This window comes from Scophthalmus maximus, chromosome 13 (genome assembly GCF_022379125.1).
Source record: "Scophthalmus maximus strain ysfricsl-2021 chromosome 13, ASM2237912v1, whole genome shotgun sequence".
NCBI classification, from domain to species: Eukaryota; Metazoa; Chordata; class Actinopteri; order Pleuronectiformes; family Scophthalmidae; genus Scophthalmus; species Scophthalmus maximus.
Window position 1 is genome coordinate 17,279,025 of NC_061527.1, and position 20,645 is coordinate 17,299,669.

A 20,645-nucleotide genomic window follows, 5' to 3' on the forward strand; every position below is an offset into this window, starting at 1 on the left:
AAAACAATTTACCTGTATTATTATCAAATTCAAAGTCATTCAAGTCAAAGAAGAAACAGACAGCCCAGGTGATTTCTGTTCATTTGAACTTTAATTTAGCCAATTATTTCACTTATCAGAAGCAAAAGTGGGAGGAGGACTTATCTGTGACGTCACATTTCCTCTCTCGGTCTGGTGACGCTACACTGCGTGATGACGTCGTGAAACTCACCTGTACGTCTTGTATTTTTCAAGCCGTCGACGCCACGCCCACTCACCTGTCTTCAAGAAGCTCGAGGAGAAGAACGTGTGAAGCCACGGGGAGAGAAGGAGCGAGCGCGGGGGTTTCCAGCGGTGATTCGAGAAGTCGGACGAGTCGTCGGAGTGCGACGGACAGAGACATTCAGCCCACAGAGCGGAAGTCCACAGGTGCGTCGTCAGCTTCTCTTCTCTCTGACGTTTCCTGGTGCACAGGTGAAGCACCGCTGTCAGTCCGACGAGGGGCAGATAGACAGATACTGAGACACAAGTGGAAACATTAGACGAAGTTATTTCAGAGGAAACTTTACGTTTCCGTGTGACGCATGCGGAAGTAACCTCACCCAGATGAGGTTGAAGGTAGCTACTTTAAGCTAGTTAGCTTTGAGCAGCTACATTGGATATAACTGGATATAATGAGAAGTGAAAGTCTGAGAGTTGTCATCACTTATTCATTTGTCCTGACTTTTATATTAAGTATTTATTTAATATGAACTATAATATAATAACTTCCATATGTCAGATATGGAAGTTATCACGATGTGTGGTGTGTTAATCAGCAGGATTTTTTATGCTAGCGGTACCTTTTGGTGTGTGTGTGTGTTTGTAGGTGGGTGGGTGGGTGGGTATGTGTGTGTGTGTGTGTGTGTGTGTGTGTGTGTGTGTGTTTGTAGGTGGGTGGGTGGGTGGGTGGGGTGAGGATGGGTGTGTGTGTGTGTGTGTGTGTGTGTGTGTGTGTGTTTGTAGGTGGGTGGGTGGGTGGGTATGTGTGTGTGTGTGTGTGTGTGTTTGTTTGTAGGTGGGTGGGTGGGTGGGTGGGGGTGAGGATAGGTGGGTGGGTGGGTGTGTGTGTGTGTGTGTGGGTAGGTGGGTGGGTGGCTGACAGCTTCAAGCCCCACTCTCCTTGAATCGCTGGATCTCGCCTTACTGGTTCTGCCACGCGCAAGTTTCTACCTGCTCGCCAGAGAGTTTCACAACAGTTTCGACTCCACATTCCCAAACAGCTGCGTCTTTCTCTCCCTCCACTGACTCTCTGTCTGACTCGGGACGACCCCGCGCTTTGAGTCTGTCTCTCAGGTTTTTGTCTTGTTCTGCTGTTCTACAGATTCACTGTGACAGATTTTTTTTTTTTCTGGAGTTGTGGTCTGTGTGGATTTCATCAATTCAAAGACTGTTGAACGGAATAGGGTGTTTGGATCAGTGCTGAAGGTTTCTGTCAGCAACCATCACCTGTATAATCCGCCATCAAATCATACCTATATAAATCATGATAAAGTACACTTTTAATGGATGGAATACCACATATAGGCTCTTCAGTAAACACCTTCTCAACAATACTTCTCATTGATCAGCAGCTTCACCTATAGTGGCCAAGTGCACTGTTTAACAGCTATTAAAGGAATTGATACATCTGTTCAAACCACGTGGCAAAATCTCCAGTGGTACGTGATTACATTTTGCATGAAACAGATTTAATTTGTGTCTGACATTTATTAACAGGACGGACATTTGCTCAGCGACCGGTGAAGGTCACTCGCTCGCATTTGTAATCGGCTCTCCGGATAGTTTATTAGTTACACATAACGCCCTGTTTATCGCCTAGTTCTACACTTCTCAGTCCACGTTGGTTCCGCTCTTACAACACCTGACACACAAGGCTTTTCGCGTATGCGTCTGATCTCGCCGTCTTTTGAGTTTGAAAGATTTATTCGTAAAGATCTTAAACATTCTGATGTAGACATTTTGTGCATTGATGTTGAATAGTTTAAGAGAGTGAATCAGTTTTCTGTCTGCGTTTTCTCACAACCCATGTTATTATTATTAATAATCCATTCCAGGTAGATGTCAAGTGGGTGCTTTACAGTATTTGCACACTGTTGACGGCACATTCCTTGAGTAACTCCACTGCGAGTGGAGGATTCAAAGCCCCGACCTGTGTAATTACAGCCATCTGTAAACCTCGGGAGTATTTGTCTTCCAAAGCTCGATATTTACCCAGAGAAGCTTTACTATTCCTCATTAACCACGAGCCACTGTGTAACGCAGTCCATTCAAGTCTGTACACCTCTGCCAGTCATTAATATTAATGGTGTGTTCAACAGATTTCCGGTTACGCATCGCACTAACAGTGTAGGAGCAGTAGTGGAACAAGGTGCTGTGGAGCTGAGGGCTGGTCGTTTGCATGTTGTCAGACCAGCAGGCAGGAGTGGTCTTCGCCTAATCTAAAAGAAACACAGAGGCTCCACTGCTGAGCAGACTAAAGTCCTGAGACAGGAATGAATGATTATTGACCTACTAGCGGGGGCACACCTTCGCCAAGTGTTTGTTTTAGTAACAGTAGTGGCTGCGCTCCGTGCTCAGTTTCTCTTCAGGCATATGAATAATTCAGCCCTAGTGACCTGGCAGGTCGGAGGCGGCCCTCTCCACCTGGCTGATGCCGAGCCCGGGTCCGACATCTGTTGCCTTACGTTGCCACCACTTATTCTTTCAAACCAATACATTTTGATAACGAAGACATCAATCTTTTAAATGAAAGCCCTCCGGATTAGGAAGTGTTGAGATGTTAAATATTGATATCAATCTCTGTTCACCCTCGAGCTACACACTGTGACCGCTCCTCCTCCGAAACACTTGGGCTACAAGTGGCTGCCACTGTAGTCCTGACGAGGCAGGGCGCTGATAGTCGGAGTCAAACACAGGGAGAGATTGCGGCACGCCCGCCCTCTGGGGCATCCATAAATGTTCACCATGACAGAGAGATACCATCAGAGCTCCTGTGTTGTTGCCTCAGTGCTACTTCCTGATCCTGAAACACAGCAGGGTCTGTGCAGGAGCCCTTGAAAACTTTACTCAGGGCAAGCAGACCTATAGTGTAGCAAACAGCCCATCAATTATTAACAGCCCAGTGCTCTCATTCCTCTGAAGTAACCATAGCAGCCAGCAGACTGAAACTCAGCCAGCAGCCTGGGACCTGCCGCTCACATACCACTGACGGTGGGAGCAAGTGGACCTGTACTTTGTGTCAGAGGGGGAATCGTTGAGGATGCTACACTAACATAACTAGGATGATGGACACACGAGCAGTCTATTGGGGGCAGAGGAACATTCATTTATATTACTGTTTTGTTTTTTTAACTAGATTTTGAAGAGAATATCTGTAGGTGTTGTCTCTGTGTGAGTTGCTGGTCCTTTGGGGCCTGACAGACGAGCATCAGTGACTCTGTTTTGACGAGATACTCACTACAAGGTTATTAACTGACCTGCACTGACCCATCTGGATTACTTTGTGTCTGTGACCGAGTTGCTCGGCAGGTGTTCTCAACAGGAGAAAAACGACAACACTGTTGCGATGAATCGGACGCAGCGGATTAAACTGTTGAAGCACTTTGGTTCTCTGCCCCCCGAGCCTCCACCTCCACTTCTGGTGGTGCCCGTAAGTGGACCTGTGGTGTTTTGTTTGTGAGAGCTCATGTTACCAGTTATTTGTATTGTCCTCGATGAGTTTGCAGTTTCTCTTCATATCAACACTTTTAATGTCTTCAGAACTTTTTCAGTTTAATCTCTTAGATCTATTGGGTTTATCTTTACTAATGCATACGTTTTATGTCTGAGCTTTAGTCAGGGGCACAGAACTTAAATTCCAGATCAAGTTAAAATCCCAGTGTTTTCAAATAAATACTGCTGAGACATCTTGTTCATTTATCAATTAGTGTAAATACAGAAAGCCAGTTGTTCATATCTTCAGTAAAAATACCACACTTTTGCCAGTAACATCTTTAAAAAAAAGATTTGAATGATTTTATTTATCTCATCATATCATTATTAAATGAGGCCTGAACATCACAGATGTTTTGCGATATCAATGAGTTAAAGTATCTGATGATGTGTTTGCTAGTATTTGTTTTTGATTTGAATATGTAAATAATTCCAGTCTACTAAACTTAAAAGAGGTGAAATGTGCATATAGATGTATGAACTGCAATCTACCAGCATGTACATATACAGTATGTGTACATGCAGTTTACAGTATGTCAGTACTATATTCATACTGTATATGTCAATATGTATCTGCAGTAGCATTGGTTTACCGATCTGCTGTCATTTGTTTGTAGTTTCTTAGTGAGAAGTGTGAAGATAAACTTGAAATAATGTTATACACCAAATGATTAATGGATTAATCAATGCGTTTATTTAAAAAATGGAAACAATAGAATGATAAGGAATGTGTATAAAAGACAGTATGATTTCAGGCTTCAAACTTGAATGCAGCCAACTTTGAACGTTTCTTTCTATAGCCTTATATTTTTACATCAGGAATGATGTCACAGTAGTTCTTATTCTTGTGATTACAATACCTCTTCCATTTAAGATACTTTTCCCTTTATCTGTCGTCGGGGGTGTATGCACAGTAGAGCAGCTCCACCTTTGTCCATGTTTATGAAAAGGCACTGGAGAGTGACTGAGAGTGGGCAAAGGCTGGGTGGGGGAGGAGCGCTCCAGGTGAGGTCTCTCCCTGCAGACAGAGAAACACCACAGCTCGCCATATTTGAAATAAAAATAAAATAAAAATAGTAATATTTACAGCGGGAGGATCAGGACAGAGGCCATCGTCCATGTGGATCTGATCTGAGGAGAAAGTAACTGGAGTTGGACAACTGGGATCTGAGGTTGTTCGGCTTTCGGTGTCGCCATATGGAATATAAAGAGCTGGCTGTTCGCTGAGCGCCGCAGGCCGCAGGTGTTTTGTTCAGCTTAGAGATCCCAGTGGGAAATGGAAGTGAGGTTCAAAGACCACGTGGTAAGTGGACGGGGGAGGAATATAAAGCATTAATGGTCCACCACTGTGCAGTGTCTGAACGTACCTGAAATGGAGCTGTTCGAAATGAACATAGGATTTAAATTATAAATGCTCTGTGAGCCCTCAGCTGAAGGCTGCCAAGTAAAGGCAAAGTAAGCAGACAACTGCTGTCAGCCAACTCATCAATGTTGATATCTCTGACTTTTTTCAGATAATTTCTGTTCGACCCATCTGACGCTAACAGGAGTGTTTGCAGTTTGTTAGAGGACTTGTTAATGATTTATTGAAGCATCGTGTTTGTGACTGAGAAGATAAATGATTGCTTGTGCAGACGAGCAAGATCAAACACCTGCTTTGGGAAATCTGTGAGTAAATTCCCCACACTGATGCCTGATAACCAGCGCGTGGTGTTATGTCTCGCTTTACATATTAAGTTGTGGGTCAATATCAAAATACATGACAATTCAATCGTCGATAGTGACCTGTTTTTTTTATCACATTCTGTAGTTACAGTCCACAGTTAAAATTTAACTGATTGTGTGCTGTTTGTATAGGTCCGCTCAGTAGCTCAGTGTTGCAACATCATATATACTCTCCTCGCTGGAACAGTTATGAAGTTGTTTTACAATCCTGTTTTGCTCTTTGCTCTTGGATTCTCTTGTTTTCTCTGCGAATCCTTGTTTCTTATTCTCGTTCACATCCTTCCGATCCTGGGGTTCAGTGACTCTCTGCAAACCACTGATCATCTTCTCTTTCACTGACGAGAGTTTTTAAAATTGACAGATTTGTTCGTCTGTTCAGTCCTCGCTCGCTGGCGAGCTCTTGTTTCTGGCTTTTCCCTCGGTGGCCTGTTAAACCCTTGAGCTACAATAAACTGCTTTGAAACTACTGTATCAAACAACAATGACTTCAGGTGTCGCTGTGGGTTCAGATTAAAAGGCAGCTAGAAAACTCATAGCCAGCTTTTATTGGAGCAATCAGTTCAGTTAATGAGTAACTTGGTGAAACAAACAGCCGACTGTTCCCAGGTCACACACTGAGCACCTGCACTCCTGCTTACACCCACCAGCAAGTCTCATATTAGTGTGTTTACAGCTCAAAGATGACGCTTTAATTCGTTTCATTTCATTTATTTATTGCTCTAATTGTATGAATCTGGTCTTCAGACTCAGTAAATTCATATTGTGTTTTTACATGATGTTTGTTGGAGGTTACATACTCGGTGTGTGTCCGTACACACGGCAAGTATGTAACACAGATAAGATCCTCCGTGCCTAGTACTTGTGTGGCCTCCAAATTCTACTACAGAGTTTTTTTCTTTTATCGACAGTACTTCATTGAGTCTCTGACAAGAGAATCTGGCTCTACCTGTTTTGATTCATGTATCTTCCTTGCCTTATGAAATGTAGTCCATGGCCAGCCCACACTTTGTTTGGTTTGGTTTTGTAAAGAGCTAGTTTGTGGAAAATGAGAAACACGAGAGGCATGTTGTCGTGTTAGAACAGCCAGGAAGAAGTCTGTGGTTCAGGGAGTAAATGAGCAGTTGATGTAAAACACTGCCACTGAGGAAACACACCGGTTACAGGGCGGATGTGTGGAGATTTGCGGGATGGAAGGAATAAAGGGTCAGTGTGTGTTTGTAAACTGCAGGTGAGACCTTCTATGTTAACGACTCTCACGTGAAATCAAACCAGTGAACCACTAAAGTTCAAATATTTTAACAGCAACTCCAGTTTTTCCTCATCGATCCCAGATTCGGTATCCATTAGAACGTTTAGAAAACATGTAAAATCTTGGAGAAAAACAAAAAGAAAACAAGCATAGTTCTGAAAACATATGCTCTACTATTACTGACAGGCCTGTTTACATAGAAGAGTCAAACATAGAAATACGCTGTGTAGAGCAGGTACGGTGAGTCTGTGTCACTGGAACAACAGGAAATATGTTTGTCTCCAAAATTGACTGGTAACTATCAAATATAATCCACCTTTTTATATGAACAAAAAGATGTGTTGTTGCCTTTCATATATGACGGTAAACTGATGATTATTTTGGTTTTAGATGAAGACATCACCTTGGGCCGTAGTAAACATTATGGGAGTTTTTCATTATTTCCTGACAATTTTAATCACCAACAAATTATTAATTTAATTAGATTAGATTAGATTAATCACAAAAATCGTTTTGGAATAAAATAAAGTATGAAAGAGAATTACAGCTTCAGCTGTATTTTTAGTGTTTACACGTACTGAACAATCTCCCAGTGATACATGTTGTCTGCACAAACAAACAAACACACACACACACACACACACACACACACACACACACACACACACACACACACCGTGCAGCCCCTCCTCCATACCTGTCAGGCAGGATTGGACAGGTGAGAGCACGCTGAGATCAGGTTAAGTCGTGCACACACGCTCTCTGCTCGGCTCAGGCTCAACTGTCGTCCTTGTAAGGACCTGGATTATATAGTAGGATGAATAAATTATGATTTCATATTGACCAATTTAATTATTTATTTGACAAAATATAAAATCCAATCATTCATGCTTATTGTTTGTTTTTTTTGTTTCTTTCCAGAAACCAGGCATGGAGGAGTTGACGATATGGGAGCAACATACGATAACACTCAACAAAGTAAGTGGCTGTTGTGACTGAGGGACTATAAGTCATTTTTTGTTATTGCTACATAGTTAATGTTAGCATTCACAGCTGATTACTTTCCGCTCTCGCAGAAACGTTGCAAATTCAGCATCAAACTTCATTGCTTTACTCACCAAGAGCTGTGAACTCATGACTTGCGTCCCTTTTTTATCACTTCTTTGCATCTATTAAAATTAGAATGCTAACAGCTAGCCCTGGCCCGACCAACCCGGTCCTGTCACTTTCCAAAAGCGAGTCACTGTAGCTTCCTACTCCACATAAAAAAGAAACCAAAACCCGAAACTAGAGTAAATTTGAAGTTCACACCACTTTTCTTTTGTGCATCTGTGCTGTTCGGTCTGTGCTCAGTGGCTGATCCTCGATCACCAAGGTGAAAGTTGAGCCTGGGTGTTTGGCACAGAGGCAGTTTAACTATTGTTTCCGAGGGTATTGTGAAGAATTTTGTGGGGTTTGAGCTGGACCGTGCTTCAGACCTCTCAGTTTCGCCTCTCAGACTCCAGCAGGAATGAAGAGCGCCACGCCCTGCTGCACCCCCAGCACCAGCTGTTCACACTGAACACCGCTGGAATGTGCTGCTTCTCCCTCAATCTCTCTGCTGTATCTCCCACTCACGCTCATGCTCTCTTCTTTCTCTTCACTTGTCTTACTCTTTCATGTCCTTGGTGTGTTTTTCTGTGTCTCTCTCTCTCTCTCTCTCTCTCTCTCTCTCTCTCTCTCTCTCTCTCTCTCTCTCTCTCTCTCATCTTTTTTTAATTTATTTTTTATTTAATTCTCTTTTAATGGCAGGATCCCAAGCTGGGGTTTGGTTTTGCCATATCGGGAGGCAAGGACAAGCCTCACCCAGACAATGGGGATACAGCTGTCGTGGTGTCAGATGTGCTGCCAAACGGACCAGCCATGGGACGACTCTTGTGAGTTGACAAGCATCACTCTTACATGACTGGAGGAACTTTCGAAACTTGCGTGTTTACACAAAAACAGATGATCCTCTCTCTGGGTGTAAATTTACCTGGAAGGTATATGAACCCACCAACAGAACCAGACTCATGTGTGTTTGTGTCATTGTGTCCTGCAGCACCAAAGACCAAATTGTCATGGTGAACGGAACGTCCATGGACAACGTCCACTCGAACTACACCATTCAGATCCTGAAAGCATGTGGCAAGGCTGCAAATGTGGTGAGTGCAGAGGCAAAGTACCAACCAAAACACCCAAAAGACCTCTCTTGCCTGATGTGTTACTGCTCACCTGTCCCAAAATCATTGGCTCTCTCCATCCTCCCCTCTCTAGACAGTGAAACGCCCTCGCAAGATCCAGATCCCAGCCACCTCCAGGCCGTCTCGGGCCGCCTCCCACTCCAACCTGCTGGACCAGGACCCTCCCAGACGAACACGGCGCTACTCTGATGGCAGCGACAACCGGCCCACCAACCGCTACCGAGCCCGCAGCACCTCACCGGATCGTAACGGGATTGGAAACACACTGCCATTGATGTCGTCGGGCTACAAGAGGCTGCTGCACCACGACGTTCCAGACAAACCCATCAGGACAACTCTGATTAAAAAGAAAATTACAGATGGTACGATTTTGGGTACTGGGGAATGAAACATAAGTTTGTTTGGCCTAAAGTGCTCATGGGCTCATCATCACTCCATTTTAGAACAAAAGAATGAGGCTCATGGTTCAAGGGTTTTTAGATAAAGATAATCCACACCTCAACCTTTCTGAAGTGCTGATGTCTGTCTGGGCTCTTGTTGTCGTCCTCTCTCTCCAGAGTATGGGTTGAAGCTGGGCAGTCAGATCTTTATCAAGCACATGACGGAAACAGGTCTGGCTGCAAAGGAAGGCACACTGCAGGAGGGAGACCTCATTCTCAAGGTAAAAAAAAACAGGATCAATCTGAAACCATAGGACATCTTTTGTGTTGTTGTTTTTGTTGTATGATATATATATGAAAGACAGTAATCCTTAACTTTGTGTTAATTGATTTGTTTCCTTTGAGCAGATCAATGGCATGACGACAGAGAACCTATCCCTGCTAGAGACCAAGCACCTGGTGGAGAAGAGCAGGGGCAAACTGACCATGACGGTCCTCAGGGATGACCGCAAGTTCCTGGTCAGCATCCCAGAGGTGGACGACAGCGCCCCCAACAGTGAAGATGGCCGCCGCCACAACAGCAGCTCTGAACTCGAAGGTGAGGGAGGAGGGTAGAGTAAAGAGCGTCTCTCTGAGTAAGAGAGGAAATTATGACATGATTGAGATGAAATAAATGGGGATTTATCGTTGTTCTTTTCTGCTTCCCATCAGACATTTCAGACCTCGACCCAGATAGCCCTCCTCACAGAACATCCCGTCAACCCACCAGAGAGAAACGGACCCGCAGGTACACAGAACACGCCATTATCTGATTAAACCTATTATATAAGTCATACTTGGACAACTGGGTGGGGATCCATCATCCAGCTCAGTCTGTGTGGAATAATCCTCCTCAGACTTTACATGGTGATTTGATTTTAATAGGTTGTTTGTGTTTCTCATTTACTCATTTTCTCAGTCTGTCAAACCCACAACATCTTTGCCCATAAATGATGATGCAGAATGTGTGTGAAGATAGAGATATAATCATTTAGTCTGTAGTGTCTTTCAGCTCGTAATGTTAAGCAGTAAAAGCTGAATTTGATTCGATTTTGGAAGCAATGAAAATTGAATTTATCTTTTTTTTTATCAAGGACGAGAGCTGAACCTCCTCCAGCCAAGTCTCGGGATTCATCGCCTGTGCGCTCCACCTTGACTCGGCCTCCTCTAGCATCCTACGCCCCTCGCAGAGGTCAGTCCTGCAGAGAATCACTCACTCACACCAGAAATACACCCAGGTTGTTGATTAGACACTTTACCTAGTGTACTTGTGACTGATACGGTGTTGGCAGAGGTTTAACGTTTCTGTAGCGATGAAAGTCACATTGAGATTTAAATCCAGAACACAAAGATCCAAATACATAGTTGGAACAGAGATGGTGTTTGTTAATACTTGTTGTTGTTTCTTCAGCTCCATCTGAGTCAGAGTCTGATCACAGCGCTTCTCCTCCTCGTGTCAGGAGAGACAGAGAAAGTCTGGACATGAGGGATCAGTCCAGCAAGTACAAGTGAGTTCAACTAAATGTTTGTTTGTTTATTGTAGTTTGTCAATGTCTAGTTAAAAGATTTATCAATAGACTAGAGGAAACTGATGTGTTTACTGAACATTAGGCATGTAAACCTGTTATAACCAAAATAATTGATGAGCCTGAATATGAACATAAAAATTGTCCTTTGAAAATCCCTAAACCAGTGCAGGACATTATGTGACTCTACATACATACATTGAACTGCAGTTCACCAAAGAACAAAAATACAATGTTAAAAAGCAGTGAAGGAATCCAGTGTCTCCAGCTGTAAACTACTTTAACGGTTTAACTCTTATGACCTTAAGTCAGTTAAGATGACCTAACATTCCCGTTGATAGGTCATTAAAAAATATCAGGTGGATGTAAATGCAACAAATGTCAAATAAGCTGTTAATGACAAACTTTTTCTTTTGCTCTCTCTGCAGATCCCTCTCTGGGATGTCCACACTCCCCAATCCCCGGTCCTCTCCTGCACTCCCCAACTGGACCAGCTCTCGGCCGACTTCCTCTGCTTCGCGGCCCCGCAGGCCGGTGTCGGAGTCGGACTCTGACCGCAGCGCTTCCCCTCCTCCGGTCAGAGCGAGCCCACGTCTTGACAGCAGATACAAGTAAGGACAAAGCTTTATTCATCTCCAAGAGTAACGATCTTTACAACTTCACCAACTGACTCTTTTAAAAGTTGTTTTCTTGTTAATGCATGAACATTTATCATTGTATTGATCTACGTAATATGATCTATCAACATGTGTCCTCATCCTTATATACAATCATGTTTAAATACCACTAACAATGTTCGCAATTTAAAGATGCAAATGCTGATTAATAGCATTATGATATCTCATCAATTAGATTAATAAGTATACTTGGGGCTGTTGAGCATCTGTACACAATAAAATCATTAACATCACTTGCTCAGTCACAGCAACATTGGAAAATAGAATACTTTTAATAGCCATAATAGCTTTTGTCGCGCCTGATTATTTTCTAACTGTGTTTACTTTTGTGTTCTCGTTTTTTACGTAGAGTTCTCCCTGATCTGAGCCACCTAGGCCTCAGAGAATCCCCCATCCCTGTTCGCCAGGAGCCACCGAGGAGGGTCAACTCGCCCCTAAGAGTCCCGCCCCCAGGTTAGCACACACACACACACACACACAAACACACACACACACACACACACACACACACACACACACACACACACACACACACACACACACACACACACACACACACACACACACACACACACTGCTTCTTTGTGATGGTACACAAGACTTTGTTTGACAACTCCTCAACAATATTTGCATTATCTCTAAGTGTGTGTTTGCTGAGGAACAGCAAATAAAAAAGACATATGAACCATTTTTATGTGGCATTTGTAGTGACACAGTAGCATACAGACTGATATAGGCTGTTGGATTAGGTCTAAAAAAAGAAGCAATATTTTTCCAGAAAAAAAATAAAAAAATATTACGCAACGATATGATTAATAGTAAGACAAACCACACTTGTCATTTTCTGCCGCACAGTTAAATTCAAACTTACCTCAGTGTTAAATCTACTGTATTTTATGACTCTCTCCTCAGACTCTGACTCCGAGTCGGACGGCAGCTCGGCGCCTCCACAGAGGCAGAGCTCCTCGTACAGTCAAGACTCCCTCAGCAGATACAGGTACAGATGAAGGTCCTTCCAACCCCCACCCCCACTCCCCCTCCTGAAACCCAACAAGATCTCACGGACTGGAAACTGAGCAGACTGTGCACGCCCCTGTCATTATTCATATTAGCTAATCATACGTTTTCATCCATCTTAAATTAATTACCCCTTTATGTCTGGTGATTTTATAGTGATTTGCTTTATTTTAATTTTATTATTTTTTTTTTGCCATTTTGTAGCCTGTGATTTTACTGGATTTGTGTTTTTGACTGTGTACCAAGTGTTTTGTGTTGGCATTTTGTTAATCAATGAAATAAAACTTACTTTTACTGAACATCTCCCTCTCCTGTATGTGGCTAAGTGTTGATTAAACAGAGGAAACAGATCAATGAAGCAACAGCAATCCAATCATACATGTGTAAATCTGCATGTGTAATTCAGCGTGTTAAAAAATAGATTTAACAAATAGATTAGAAAATAAATTAAGCAAGACAACTAATACTTCTGAATGGTCAGTTTCGACCAGTCACAGTTAACCATCAAAGAGAGAGCCTCCCTCAGAGATACAAAGGTGAATATTCAACAATTAAGTCTCATGCTCTCAGCAATAATCTTCATATTAGCCACGAGTCCCCCCCCCCTCTCAAGACGTGACTGAGATTTGTCGTCTTCCTCCTCCCTCACTCCCACCTCCCTCTCTTCTGTTCCAGAGTCCTGCCGGATGTTTCCCTGCAGCCTCAGGTGGAGCCACCACGATGGAGTGCTGCGAAAACCCCCACCAGCAATCCGCCACAGAAAGGTGTGTGTGCACAATGTTGCAGCTGATGTGTCTTCCTGTGTTTGTAGAAAGTGTTACTAAAAGTTGTGGAGGCAGTTTTTGTGTGTCCTGTTTGATTTTAAAGAGTCTCGTGCCGAAATCAAATATTTGTCCTTTGACAAAAGTGGATTTTGCCGCTTGAATCTAAAGGGAATTCTGTTAGGAACAAATGTTGCATCTCTTAGCCACTGTTGAATGGATTTTTTTCAAAATTCATCCAAAACAACAAAACAACGTTTTAATAAAAAAAAAATAATAACAAGATTCTTTATTCATTGATCCTCACAGCTCCTTCAGAGACTGAGTCAGAGGCCAGTTATGCCACTGTTCCTCGCAGGGAGTCTACAGACAGTGAAAACTCCACAGCTGTCAACAACAGATACAGGTGAGAGACACTTGATGCGTCAATGTAATGAATCGAATGTTGACTGTCGTCAGCATTTGAGGTCTTATTCGTCTCGACAGACAAGTCGCCTCTTTTCGATCGCCTAAAAGTCCAGTCCCAAGTTCTAATAAACTTCATATTGAAAAGTTTCGTGATTTAAAATTACATGACCTGTGGGACAAACAGAACCCCCACTCTAACCTTAAATTTAACCTAAAGACAGATCACTTAATATGCCTACATTTTGTTTAATATGTGTTGATAATCAACCAGACTTTTTCAAAAAGGATCTTAAATATCTGTCTGTAGTAGGTTGTTAGAAAGAGGTCTGTCAGTTAAGGTTAGTCAGGTACTTTCTGAGAGAGAGAGAGAGACTGGAAAAAGTTGTCACCATCAGACTCTGGGTATCAGATAAGATAAGATAGAATTTTATTAATCCTACGCCGGGGGAAATGTACTTGTTACAGCAGCAGCGAGAGTCAAGGCATCAGGAAACAGGTTGATTATCACTAAAAATAGCAAAAATATACAATAAAAAATAAAGGAAAAAGCGATTTAAAAAAGCTTTATACATTTATACAGAGTGCAAGTATTGCCTTGCGAAAGGTTAAAAAAATCAGAACGTTTATAGGAAAAAAATCTAAGAGATTTTATGTATTTCGATGAAGAATCAAACGTTTGATCCTATTTGGTGCAGAATGCTTAATTTTGGAGATATGTGAAATGAGACTGACTAAGATGTCTGACTGGTAGATCTTCTTAACTCATGCCACACACACGCATACTTATCGCACATCAGCTGTGAGGACACCTCACATCGCAAATAAATTCCTAACCTAACCCTTCTGACCCTAAACCTAATCCTAACCTGAAGACTAAAACAGTCTGAAGTCTGACCCTTCAGACTGCTCTTTGAAGCTGGCCTGATGAGGACCACTCACAATGTCCTCACAAGGATGGTTTCAAAAAGTTGACAAGACAGGACTTCCTGAAAGTGTAATAACTTCACTGATTATTATTTTGTTTCTCATGTACAAAAAGAATCACAAAGGTTAAATGACATTTTGTAGTTATTTTTCATTTCCTGTGCTTCACTCAGGGTCCTTCCTCCGATAAAGTCCACTTCAGTCGCTGTGAAGCAGGAGCCTCCTCGTCGTGCACCGTCACCTGCCAGACCACCTCCTGATGGTCAGTTCACTGTCCTGATCTTATCCTCAGTCTCTCCTCCTCTTTATTGCCACCTACAGTTTTAGAGTTAGTCCTGACCACACACTCTGTCTCTGTCTCTGTATCTCACTCAGATTCCTCAGAGTCAGACCAGCTGTCACATCTCAGGAGGTCTGGGAGCTCCGAGCGGGACGACAGCCACCGCAGGTATACGGTGAAATTACACACGTCTTCGAGTTGATCCAACAGACAGAAATGTGTTCCCGTGGAAATTGAAGGGTCTCTTTCCCATTGGGAAACCTCCTCTTGCACTGTTGTAAACATGTATCTTCACGAACATCACAGATGATGTCTTCTCCTCCTCAGTGCTCCTCGTGCTGCTAATGGAACTGGCAACGTCAGGTCTGGGATTTCAGTGAAGAGCAACACACCGTCCTACTGTAAGAGTCAGTTGTTTAGTAATTACATTCTACTAAAAACTTTTTCCGCATCCTAGAAAATAGCTGTAGTAATAAAAACACGATAAAATTGGGCACGGAGCAATTACATAATGTGTGTATTTGAGACATTTTGCCAAATAAAAGAAGGAAAGAAACTAAGTCAATTAAATAGCTAGTAAAGTGACAATGAATTTAAAAGTGTCCCTATGTCAACAGCTCTTGCATCCAAGCCTATAGAAGAGCCCATCTACTCCTTACCTCCAGATTCTTACCCATCACCTAATCCAGGGTGAGTTGTCACCCTCATTTACGGACTTTATTCATCTGGATGTCACCGTATATTTCTTCACTTTTTACAGCCAGTTCCTTCACCTTTGCTTGCTCTGTGTGGCTATCCGACTCCCTCAGGTACAGCTCAGACGTGCACACGGTGTCGTTTGTGAAAGAGGGCAGCGTGGGCCTGAGGCTGGTGGGGGGCAATGACGTCGGCATCTTTGTAGGTGGAGTTCAGCCGAACAGCTCCGCGTACAACCAGGGAATGAAAGAGGGAGACCAGATTATGCAGGTGAGACCCTGGCACTCGTCCTCAACTTTACCCTATCTAAAGCCCTATAGTGGAAAGAGATCTCGATCAGTCTGCCAAAAATATGACGGGTCAGAACAATTTATCTCGTGTGCAGGGGGTTTACACCTCAGAGCCGCTGGAACAGTCACACTTCAATAAAACAGAATGATTTAAGTTTGTATGATTTAGAAATTCAAACACTGTGACTGTAAATCTGAAAAGGTCAGCTGGTAAATGTCTTGTTACAGTTTTTAGTCCTGTAGCATATAAGGCTTGAGATAAAATATATTTTCCTTCAATCTCTGTTTAGAGGCTTGTGACTGTTTCTCTTTTATTTCAGGTAAATAGCATTGATTTTGGCCATTTCACACGTGAAGAGGCGGCTAACTTCCTGCTGCACATCAAGAAAGGAGAACAAGTGGAAATCTGCACTCAGCACAAGATGGACAGTAAGTGCAGCATGAAACCGATCGGAGGAGTCTCCACTAGTATCAGAACTTTTTTCATCCTAAATTTAATTCTCTCTTCAGTTTACAAGAAGATCACCAAGTCCAACCTGGCAGACAACTTCTACGTCCGTACCCACTTCGACCACGAAGCAGAGGGCCCCATTGGTCTGAGCTTCACCAGGGGAGAGGTGTTCAGGGTGGTGGACACAATGCACCGTGGCAAGTTGGGCAACTGGTTGGCCGTCCGCATGGGGAACAACCTGCACGAGATGGACAAAGGCACCATCCCCAACCAAGCCAGGTCAGGCCAAGATGAAAAGATTGAGACTGATTTTTTTTTTAGTTTAAGCAAGAATCATATTTCAGTTTTTATATTCATCGTTCATCTCCCGCAGGGCGGAGACGCTGGCCAGCATCGAGAAGGCGCAGCGAGCGAGTGGAGAGAGGCAGGTGTCGGGACCCAGGGCTGAGTTCTGGAAACTACGGGGGCTCAGAGGGAACAAAAAGAATGAAAAGAACGTCCGTCGGAGTCGAGATGACCTGCTGCAGCTCACTATTCAGGGCAAATTCCCTGCGTATGAGAGAGTGCTGCTCAGAGAAGGTTGTTTTTCCTCCTCGCACCCAGATGATGTCATGTAGAATCATGTCCTCACTCGCTAACCAGTTGAACAAGTTTTAATCACCCTGAACTGTTTGTGTCTGCAGCGAATTTCAAACGGCCCATTGTCATTCTGGGTCCTCTTAATGATATTGCCATGGAGAAACTGGCCAGAGAGATGCCTGATGAATATGAAGTGGCAGGTTGGTTTCTTCTTCTGGTCACGTTCTTTCCTGATTCTCAAGCTCAGAATAACAAAAGTTAGGGTAATGTCTTCTCATTGAATGTCATCCCCCTCCTGGTATTTTATCATGTTAAACGTTTCCTTTTTTTCCTGTTGCGTTATGACAGAAATGGTTCCTCGCAGTGGCGGAGGAGACGGCGCCTCCACAGTTATTAAACTGGATACTGTGAGGAGAATAGCAGAGAAGGTGAGCCGTTAGAGTCAACACTTCAAATTAGCAAACAGAAACTGTCAACAGTAAAATCCATTTTTCTTGGTGGTGTTTCTTCACCTCACACCCTCTTTGTGTTTGTTTTGTGTGTTATTTTTCCTTTTCGCTGCATCGCCAGGACAAACACCCTCTTCTGGACATTACTCCCACTGCAGTGGAGAGACTCAATTACATCCAGTACCACCCGATGGTGCTGTTCCTGGACCCTCACAACCGCAAGGACGTCAAGGCCATGAGGCAGAGGTACAGCCCCAACTCCAACAAGAGCTCCAGGCGCCTTTTCACACAGGCCCTCAAGATGAGGAAACACTGCAGCCACCTGTTCTCAGGTAAAGACACACGAACAACGTCTCCCCGTTTCACAGACTACTTTTTAGTAGTTATGTAGGTCTCTATTTATTTATCTAATTATTCCTGACAGTTACACGTGTGGTGGTTTTATAATTTTATAATGGATATACTTTCCCTCCAGCACGTATTGATCTGCAGCCCAATTCCAGCATTTGGTATGAGAGCCTGAAGGATAAGATCCGCCACCAGCAGTCCAAACCTGTCTGGGTGTCTGAAGTCACGGTACGACGCACAGCTCCTACTGACACACGTGCGCACACACACACACACACTCACATTAACCCCTATACTCTCAAATTTATATATTGCAAATTTAGTTTATTTTTAGTATAAAATAATTTTGGATGTTATCTATACTTCCAATAATCAGGACATTTCACTTGTCTTCCTCTCCAGTTGGAGACTGGTGGAGAGCAGGACCTGGACGCTCTGGACCAAACCCAGTCAGACTACCTGAGTGCTGCCAGTGACCTGGAGGACACTGACGGAGAGGCCTTCACAGACGAGGTCTACACCGACAACGAGGATCTTGAAGAGGCTTATCCCGGCCAGGAGGCTGCCAGGCTCCAACGAGAGACGAGGTTAGCCGGAGCCGCTTTAGCCCGATCCTCTGAGCCAGCCTACGGGCACCACAGCCCCACCTCGGACCCCGAGCCGGACGGCGACACGTACTCGCTCAGAGAAATCCCACCTTTGATGCACGTACCTGAGCCCAGATCCATCCGCCAGGACAGTTACAGCCCACCTCACAGCCCCGAAGAGGAGGAGGAGGAGGAGGAGGACGAGGCCGAGGCCCCTCATCGCAGTTTTACAGACTCTGACTTCAGCGCGCTTGATGGAGTTGCACCCAACACACCATCAGAAGGACCTCCAGATTTTATAGCCCCCGACCCAACCATTAAGCACTCGGTGAATGAGCCCTCGTACGCTGAGGAGCAGCCGGAGAGCCCACAGCACATCAGCCTGTCTGCCATCGAAGAGAAATTACAGCAGGTAGTGAAAAAAAATACTGCTTTCATTTATGTGAACGTGCCTTTTGAATGTGTAGGACCGTTACATCTAGAGATTCTTTGAGCCAAAAGTTGATCAATAGAGTTTAGTTGATCAATAATGTAATCACTTGACGAAAAGGGATTAGCAACAGTGAATATTGGCTGATTGTCTTCTGGGTTTTTTTATTGAACAAAACAGGCGGTTTAGATTTGGAAACTTCCACTTTGGGAAACTGTGATGGACAATTTTCACAATATTCTGACATTTAAGAGACCAAAACATTAATAAAGTGTTTCAGAAAATAATCTGCAGATGAATCAGTGTACACTACATTAATGTGTTTGATGGGTGCTGAAGAAATAACTTTCCAGAGTCACTGTTAAAAACCAAACAGTAACTATTCTGAAAATATCAATAGCAATTGAATTCACCTATTCCTGTTTTATTTTTTTTAAATCAGGTTGAATGAAGGACTGACCTTAATCAGAATTTGAATTGAATTAATTCACATCTTAATACGCCAGCAGTGACAACACTCAGATGTAAAGACCATGTTAAATATTTCATGTTCAGCCAGGATTCAGTTAGTAAGTTAGTTATTGTTAAAATAACTGCTTTTGGAAAATGGTCAGTGCGTGATTTGTAGTAAATGGGCTTAAAAATCCAAAGATTAATTAGGCTGCAGCTGTTTGCAGTAGGCTTTGTTTGAGTTCAAATGGAATTTTGGTTCATTAACAATCATGAGGAACAACGATTCTGAAAAAAACCTGGTCTAAAATCGCTCTTGTCTTCTCTTCCAGGCTCGCTCAGCAGAGCCACAGGCACAAGCTGAGGGGAAGAAAGGCCCTAATTTCATTGTGTGAGTTTTCTTTTGCACGCCGTGGGTGTATTGGATTTATGGAGGATACCAGACAGATGCTCTGTGCTAATTTTCTGTCTTCTGCTCTTCAACAGGCTAGCACATCATCACCAAGCGGTCCAGTTCAGACGCACACAGATCCAGGGAAGTGACAGCTCTGAGGACGGAGAGGATGAAGCGGACGACATCGAGTGGGGCCCAGCAACAGAACTCTAGACGCATCTGGGATGAAAACTGGAGTCGAGAGATTTTAAAAGGACATGGAAACAATTTCACACCACCAAGGAAATCTTTTTCTTGGATTATTTTAAAAAAGAATTCCTGAAAAGGCAACACAGGTTTATTTTTATAGCACCATTCAGACAAAAGGAAATTCAAAGTGCTTCACAAAGGAATAGAAAAATAAAAAACTTCAAACTTTGGTTTTAGAAAGTACCTGCTGAGATTACAACTTTTAAATTTGAGCTTCAACATCCAAACGGTTTTCAGATGAATGTTAAAATCAAAGTTCCTGATTTCTTTTTCAGATTTTTATTTGAATTACCCTTTGTGAAACAAATCACGGTGCCCTTTGATATCGCTATTGTATGTAACATACATACAAGTTCTAGTTGTATTAGAATTTCTTAAAAAAAATCATTTTTTATTATGGAAATATTCCAGGATATATATTTGGATGCCATCTTGAACTTTTTTACATTAAAGTGTTTTCCTCATTTCAAAAGTGGTTTTGTTCAATCATGCAAAATGGCTAAAGCCAATAAAAGTCTCAATGTCGTGTTTAATATTTTTCCAAGGTTTCAGGGTTAGGGTTTTAATTTAATGAGGAAAATGTTTTCGTGAGTGAAATTTTATCAGCAGTGTGACAGAGAATGTGGTAATGATCCAAATGTTGTGTGTAGATTGATATGAACTGAACTGTCGACTTGTTCCTGAGCCTCCAAGCTTAAATTAACAACTGGGCAGAGTGGGCTATAAGTTTGCTTCACTTTATTTAAAAGATTAGTTTGGTAATATATAAACCTCTGAAGCAC

The 20,645-nt window shown here is 43.0% G+C and overlaps 1 protein-coding gene across 6 annotated transcripts; it reads left to right on the forward strand.

Moving 5' to 3' along the window:
* The first annotated feature begins 246 nt into the window (after nucleotides 1–246).
* Nucleotides 247–20,335, forward strand: tjp3 (tight junction protein 3). 6 transcript variants are annotated; one of them, XM_035648367.2, is made up of 30 exons: nucleotides 247–408; nucleotides 7,628–7,684; nucleotides 8,498–8,622; nucleotides 8,787–8,889; nucleotides 9,002–9,290; nucleotides 9,486–9,589; nucleotides 9,717–9,906; nucleotides 10,020–10,095; nucleotides 10,442–10,539; nucleotides 10,759–10,855; nucleotides 11,302–11,484; nucleotides 11,900–12,003; nucleotides 12,463–12,547; nucleotides 13,243–13,331; nucleotides 13,638–13,734; nucleotides 14,834–14,922; nucleotides 15,036–15,108; nucleotides 15,268–15,341; nucleotides 15,558–15,630; nucleotides 15,750–15,906; nucleotides 16,247–16,355; nucleotides 16,437–16,656; nucleotides 16,751–16,956; nucleotides 17,061–17,156; nucleotides 17,305–17,384; nucleotides 17,527–17,737; nucleotides 17,881–17,981; nucleotides 18,156–18,752; nucleotides 19,553–19,611; nucleotides 19,707–20,335. In XM_035648367.2, exons 2-30 carry the CDS (start codon nucleotides 7,637–7,639, stop codon nucleotides 19,825–19,827), a joined length of 3,954 nt encoding a protein of 1,317 aa, XP_035504260.2. In that variant the 5' UTR covers nucleotides 247–408; nucleotides 7,628–7,636; the 3' UTR covers nucleotides 19,828–20,335. The 6 variants fall into 6 exon arrangements, with proteins under 6 accessions (XP_035504260.2, XP_035504258.2, XP_035504259.2 ...); XM_035648365.2 differs by lacking the exon at nucleotides 247–408 and adding an exon at nucleotides 3,212–3,670; XM_035648366.2 differs by lacking the exon at nucleotides 247–408 and adding an exon at nucleotides 4,614–5,035.
* The last annotated feature ends 310 nt before the right edge of the window (nucleotides 20,336–20,645 follow it).